The 6,450-nt window shown below is 43.6% G+C and overlaps 1 protein-coding gene across 1 annotated transcript; it reads left to right on the forward strand.

Annotated features, from left to right (window-relative positions):
* The first annotated feature begins 694 nt into the window (after positions 1–694).
* LOC121607228 (GRIP1-associated protein 1) lies at positions 695–3,268 on the forward strand. Its single transcript, XM_041937946.1, has 8 exons — positions 695–816; positions 984–1,102; positions 1,461–1,553; positions 1,649–1,771; positions 1,994–2,086; positions 2,223–2,283; positions 2,379–2,506; positions 3,117–3,268. Exons 1-8 carry the CDS (start codon positions 741–743, stop codon positions 3,243–3,245), a joined length of 822 nt encoding a protein of 273 aa, XP_041793880.1. The 5' UTR covers positions 695–740; the 3' UTR covers positions 3,246–3,268.
* The last annotated feature ends 3,182 nt before the right edge of the window (positions 3,269–6,450 follow it).

The following is a 6,450-nucleotide window of genomic DNA, read 5'->3' on the forward strand; positions in this document are numbered from 1 at the left end:
GTCTCAAATAACAAAACTACTTAATAGTAAAATAAGTCTGTGAACCACACTCCTATAACTACGTCTACGATGATGATGATGATTTAAGTTCCAACTGTTTATTATTAATGGATGTGTGATTTAATCTTAACTACGTAGGGAAAGGCCCGGGGGCTCGAAGGAGTCAGGACTCAAAAGTAGGAGACCAAACACAGTTCCAACAAAAAGCAAGCACGAAGGCTGATTTATTAAACAAAGGCTGTACAGGCACACTAAGGGCGCAGAGGTTGTGTCAAAACGAGGAACAAAAAACGCTAAGGTTCTCAAAAGGGAACTAAGGACGCTAAGGTAATCAAAAAAACAATTCAAGAGCTAAGGCACGATGAACAGGACTGATAGCAAGACGAGATACAGGGAGCACAAGACGCACAAGACAATCTGGCACAGGACAAAAGGAGACGCGGACTATATATACATGAACAGGTGGAGACAATCAGGGCGGGGCAGACAATCAGGGTCGAAACGAGAGGAAAGTTAGGGTTTCACAATAAAACAGGAAGTGCATGACAAGACTTGACACTGTGAACAGACACATCAGACACGGCGGGACATGACACGTATCATTCACTACATCACAAGATGATTAGGTAACTGAGCAAGATGCGCCCTGAGACGTGCTGTTATCTTCTCTTCCCTCTCTTGCCTTTTACTCTTTACTTTGCTTTATTGTTCAAGCTGTCGCTCATCACAAGCCTCTGTGGATGAAGAGGTGGGCTGCGTTCAGACGCTGGATCGGTGCCGATCGCAGAATGCATCCAGGCGAGGAGGTGAACGGAGGTGTGTAAGGTGGCAGGAGGAGGCAGTGTGTGTGTGTGTGTGTGTGTGTGCAGAGGGTTGATGATGAGGTTTAAAGATGCAAGTATACAGAATCTGTGGAGGCTGAGATTACTCCTAACTGGCACTTTGACAGCATGTCAGCTCTGAACAACATGTCACGTCTGCAGGCTCATCAGAGTCTCAGCTGTCTGACGGCAGTGATGCAGATCAGGCGACACAAGCTGAGAGGTCACAAGAGGTCAAGATCTATATCCCCTATGAGTCAGCTGAACTCTGCGTCAATCAGGTAAAGTAATGAGCATCGTCACAGGAAAGCAGCGCAGAACGAGCAAGTTTTTATTGATAACAGATTCAGCTTTATATCCTGCAAACTAACAGAGTCAGAGCAGAGAAAGATTTTATAGATGAAGGGGTAATTATGAGACAATATTTTTCAGACGTCGAGCTGTGTCCGGTTGTTCAGTGAGAGGGCAAACAAACACACAATGAAGACACTGTCAGACACTGTGGGCTCTTCCTCACAATCACATGGCTGCCCTGATGCTGCTGGTGTGACCCTGCGAGGCATTTTTATCAGAACAGCAGCAGCCAGGAAGCTGTTTTGTGTATGTAAGTGTCTTTGTGTCGTGTGCACTCCAAAACAGATAGCGGAGGACATGGAAGCGATGAAGAGACGACACCTGGAGATGGTGCAGGAGCTGGAGGAGAACTTTCAGGTCACAGCACGAGAGAACCAGGTGAGGATGCATGTGTGTGTGTGAGTGTGTGTGTGTGTGTGAAAGAACGAGCCCTAACACATATATAAATCTTCTCTCGTCCCTTGTGTGATCAGGAGTGGACCGTGCAGAGGATCAGAGCTCATTACCAGAACAAGTTGAACACTCTGAGGAGAATCCTGGACCTCTACCAGGAGAAGGTGGAGAAGAAGAACGCTGACTGGGAGAGGAGAGTCGTGGTCAGTGATGTTCATTAGTCAGTCCATCTTTTACCCTACTGCAAACCCAGCCAGCTGGCTTGTTCCCCTGCAGCTCCTGCTTGTCAACAACACAGCCAAACCCTCTGATCTCCACTTCAAGCTTTTGACTTCATTCATTCATGTTGGCGTACGTGTTTCAGACCATATAGCTGAAAGACTAAGCAGCTTTTTGTATTCATTACCTGGTCCTGTTCCCTGCAGGCCTTGACTGCCCAGAACGAGCAGCTGCAGGAGGAGCAGCGAGCGGAGAGGAGGAGGAGTAAAGAGGAGGCCCTGCAGTGGCACAGTGAAAAGGTGGGATAGGAATCTTTGCAGGCTTCATAAACTCTTCCTCTGAACTGTAGTGCACTCTTGTGGCCAAATTTGAATATAACAGGCAACTTTTTTATGTCATCACATGAAACCAACTTTGTCCCTGTTTTTCTTCTAGAGCAAAATGCTGGAACTGTTCTCCAACAGGCTGGATGTCCTGCACAGCCACCAGGCCTCCAGTGAGTCTACGTGTATAAATGGATATGCACGCCTGTAAAATCACTGACCTTTGCATATAACACCATTATTGTTGCCCTGTGACTGCACTGAACAGCACTGCAGGAGCTGCAGATGGCCAGACGGGAAGTGGGAAAGGTCCAAGAAATGTTGACTGTGTCATCACGGGAGCAGCAGGAAGCTGCGGAGGAAAGTGAAAGCTCAGAGGACAAAAAACAGACTGTGGTGGGTTGGATCAGTTACCATGGCAGTGTGCTGCTGACTAACATGATCAAAGAGTATAAGCATATCAACAAAGCAACCAACTAAAATCCCATGAGTCTGAGGAACAATATACAAAAGACTGGGCTGGATCTGATATTACCTCATTCATCATGTTTAAATTACATTAACGCTCATGCATTTGGATGGCAGCAGAAGTTTCAGGGGCGGATATCTCAAAAATGAGCAGATAAGAACAGGTTGGGTGGACTGACCCTTTAAGGTGCGTCTGTATGCAGGCCTGCAATGACTCAGATCAGCCACTGGAGGGGGCTAAAGCCCGTCTGGATGAGCTGAAAGAGAGCCTGTATCAGAGGGAGAGAGAGATCACTGAGCTGCTGGAGGCAGAGAGGAGTCCCGCCCCCCCCCCCCCCCCCATCCCTCAGCCTCCCTGCAGCATTCTGCTTCCCCCTGTCATACACAAGGTGCTTCTCAACTATCAAACTATGTGTAAAGCAACTGCTAAATACTTGTGTATAAAATGGATTTGAGTATGGCATTCTCTGTTGGCAGGGAATACAGACACCACTCTCCTTAGTGACTTTATGTATTGTTGCTTTGCTTTGCTGTCTAGGCTCATGCAGTCTGCAGCGCAGCGGCTGAGACCAGAGCTCTTTTGGACCGGATGATTGAGGAGAATCGGGTGGCTCTGCTCTCACCCACTGCACAGCGCCATCTCCAGGCAGAGGAGCAGCTTCAGTGACAGACTGCTGTCATTGTCCTGCTCTACGGACAGACTGAAAAAATCGTTCCTCCCCCACGCCGTACGGCTCTTCAACACCTCTCGGGGAGGGCGACAAAAACAATAGCCTACACAACAACTCTGAACTCACCACGCATGGACACACGCACTTTATCACACACACATCCATATGCTGGACCCCATCACACACACATCTAAATGCTGGACTTCACCACACACACACATCCACATGCTGGACTCAAGTGTGAACAAACCGACTATTGCACACTTGTTATTTTGCACAACTGCACTACTGTATACATATTTAACTGCTTGAATGTTTATCTTGTACTACAGATATTTATCCTGAATAGCCAGATGTTCAGATGTTTATCCTGTATAGCAAAATGTTAAGATGTTTATACTGGATAGCTTAGTTCTTTATTTTTATTTCACTATTTTTCCTTTTATTGTTATTTTGCATTTTGTATTGTATTTTTGCCTCTTACTTGAAAGTAGTTCTTGTTTTTATTTTGCATGCCCTTGTGTGTCCACCTTTTGAGCTGCTGGAACTGCAAATTTCTCCTTGGAGATGAATAAAGTATCTATCTATCTATCGATCTATCTGTCTGTCTGTCTGTCTGTCTGTCTGTCTGTCTGTCTGTCTGTCTGTGTGTCTGTCTGGTCGAAGCCAGAGACAAACTGGACAGTCTACAGATGGCCAAAGAAGACAGAAATGACAGGGAGGATAAGACAGCAGACCAAGAGGGGTTAGGGATCATGGACACAGTTTGCAGTCTGTCCATTCCATTCTGTTTAATGTCTGAAAAAATATATATATATTTTTCCACTCTTTGCCAGAGCTATATTATTGCTGAGCAAAACACTTTTTCTATTTTTTCCTAGATTCATTGTACATAGCCTTTTTTTTAGTTTTTAAATTATTTTTATTTCCAATACTACTTGCTTCTCTATCACATACAGCCTGTAGGGGGCAGCAAGTCAAAGCCGCTCCGTTTTAACCCAACACGAAGAAGGCGCAGCGCACTTCCGCCCAAGCTGTGTAGTGTTAATCGGAAAAAAATACTTTAACATGAAAATACGCATTTGAACTATGTATTACATAAGTAATGGATTCCATATATATATTACTTATTTTAATATATAGCTAATATATATATTATGGTCGTAAATAGTCCATTGTGATTGGTAAATGGCTCAAATGGAGCGGTGTTCATTTGTGGATAGAAGCGCGGCTGCTCAGGAATTCCTACCAGTCAGAGACTCAAGGGGCAATCCCTTAATGTACCAAGCTCAATAACAAATTGACAGCTGATTTGAGAGGCCAAATATGGAGCATTTTGCGGACATTGCTTTTCATTTATTTTGAGAGGACAAAACAGTTGACGTGTGGCTGGAGAATGACATGTCCCCAGCAAAAAAGACAAGAAAAGTAAAGAACAGCGCTGGACTGTCTGATCACATTATTATTATTATTATTACTATTTATTATTATGATTATTTTAATTTGTAGTTGTAGCCAGTGGTTGAAAGTAATTAGTGATTGAAAGTAATATTAAGATTTCTTGACATCACAGGAATGGTATGTGGTTCTTAAACTGCCTCGCATTAAAAATGGCGCTGAAATGAAAAATGACAGATCACGTTCCTGCTCATCCCTGGTGCACCTAGTAACAATGTATGCCGTGTTGTTTTCTGTATTCCATCTTGTCTGCAGATAAAGCAGGATTTCAGTCTGATGTTTGGTGATGACATCTCTGCAGAGTTCCTGGAGAAGTGGCCGACTCACTACAGGCAGAAAGTCCTTGAACAAAGCCGTGGCCTCACCCAGACAAGCCACCTTGAAGATCTCCTTCATAACGCTGATTCCACAACAGAAGAACTGGAACATGGTCCACTCCAATTAAAGAAATAATAGTAATGAACGAGGGAAATGGTTTGGAACAAAAATATCAACATTTTAGTCAAAATGTCTTTGTGAATTTTCTTGTATTTTCAGGATGGGACCGTGAGATGACTTCCGTCTTACTCCTTATCCACCTCATGCCACCATCACCTGATGGCCGCAACAAGAGACCAGGAAAGCTCTCCGCCAGACAAGCCATTGACCACCTTGTGAAATTTATCAAGGTAATGTTACAGTTTAATGAAAGTTTAAGAAGGCTCACTGCTCTGTCTGTAATATTTAACCTTAAACCCTACTCTGATGAAATCATGCCATGACCGTGATCATATGTAATCAGCGGGTGCCCTGTGATATTTATCTGATTTGGCTCCCCACAGATCTATCACCATGGGCCTCAGATACGCTGATATGAATAAGTTTATTTGTTTTACATTTAGCAGAATAAAAAATATAAGGCTGAAAATGTTACGGTTCATCTTGCATTTTGTGGCAATAAGTGATTCTGGTGGTGATGATGGGGCCCTAAACTGCAACTGATTAATTTTAATAGCAAGACTAATCAAGTTTTCTTGTCACAGACTGGGACCAGTGTTGAGGGGCATCTGGACAGCATCACAGAGAGGCGTCAACCCTATCTACTGGCTGTGGGGACCCAGAAGAGCGCCATACACAAGCATTTCATTGTGATTGACAAACATGCAATCCCGTGTCAGTCACCAGATTCTCTTGCCTTTTTTGACGAGCTTTTCAAAGCTCATGCTGTTGTTTACATTTGCACTACAAACAGTGTGTATGGATGAGCATTTTTAAGCATTTGAAGTTGTGTGTACTGCAGAAGGACCTCATGTTGTAGATGTCAAAGAGCTTTTGTGTTACAAAGCATTGGATATGCAGATGTCATACAGTAATGATGATTCAAGTTCATTTATTGTTCCGTACTGTTTCCTGTGATAAAAGAATGGCTAAGATCTAACTGTTGCACTGGGGATGAACAATGGATTTCTGAATTTCTTTGCCCATAACTCCAATTCCAATGTTTTCATATTTTCTCCTCTTTTATCTAATCCACCCAATTTTAAAGAGACCATTGTGTCCAAATTGTGATTGCCCACCAATTGGGCGTAAATGTTTTGGCTGGGCTGGTGGCTATTGCAGTATTTTACAGCCTTATCTGCAGCTACTGATGGTGTGGTGATCGTGTGCATACCTGTTTGCAATATTCTATTTGTTTTTATTATGTAATTTTAGGGATGTGTCACCCTTAAAGACGTTTTTCCCCCCTCATATTGATTACTCTGC

This window comes from Chelmon rostratus, chromosome 5 (assembly GCF_017976325.1).
Source record: "Chelmon rostratus isolate fCheRos1 chromosome 5, fCheRos1.pri, whole genome shotgun sequence".
Classification (NCBI taxonomy): Eukaryota; Metazoa; Chordata; class Actinopteri; order Chaetodontiformes; family Chaetodontidae; genus Chelmon; species Chelmon rostratus.

Excerpts from the sequence above, each read along its gene's own strand:
- LOC121607228 (XM_041937946.1), top strand. The coding sequence starts at position 741 with ATGAAGAGGTGGGCTGCGTTCAGACGCTGGATCGGTGCCGATCGCAGA. Across the intron at positions 1,772-1,993 it reads ACTGGGAGAGGAGAGTCGTG|GCCTTGACTGCCCAGAACGA; the intron begins GTCAGTGATGTT and ends TGTTCCCTGCAG. Across the intron at positions 2,087-2,222 it reads TGCAGTGGCACAGTGAAAAG|AGCAAAATGCTGGAACTGTT; the intron begins GTGGGATAGGAA and ends TTTTTCTTCTAG.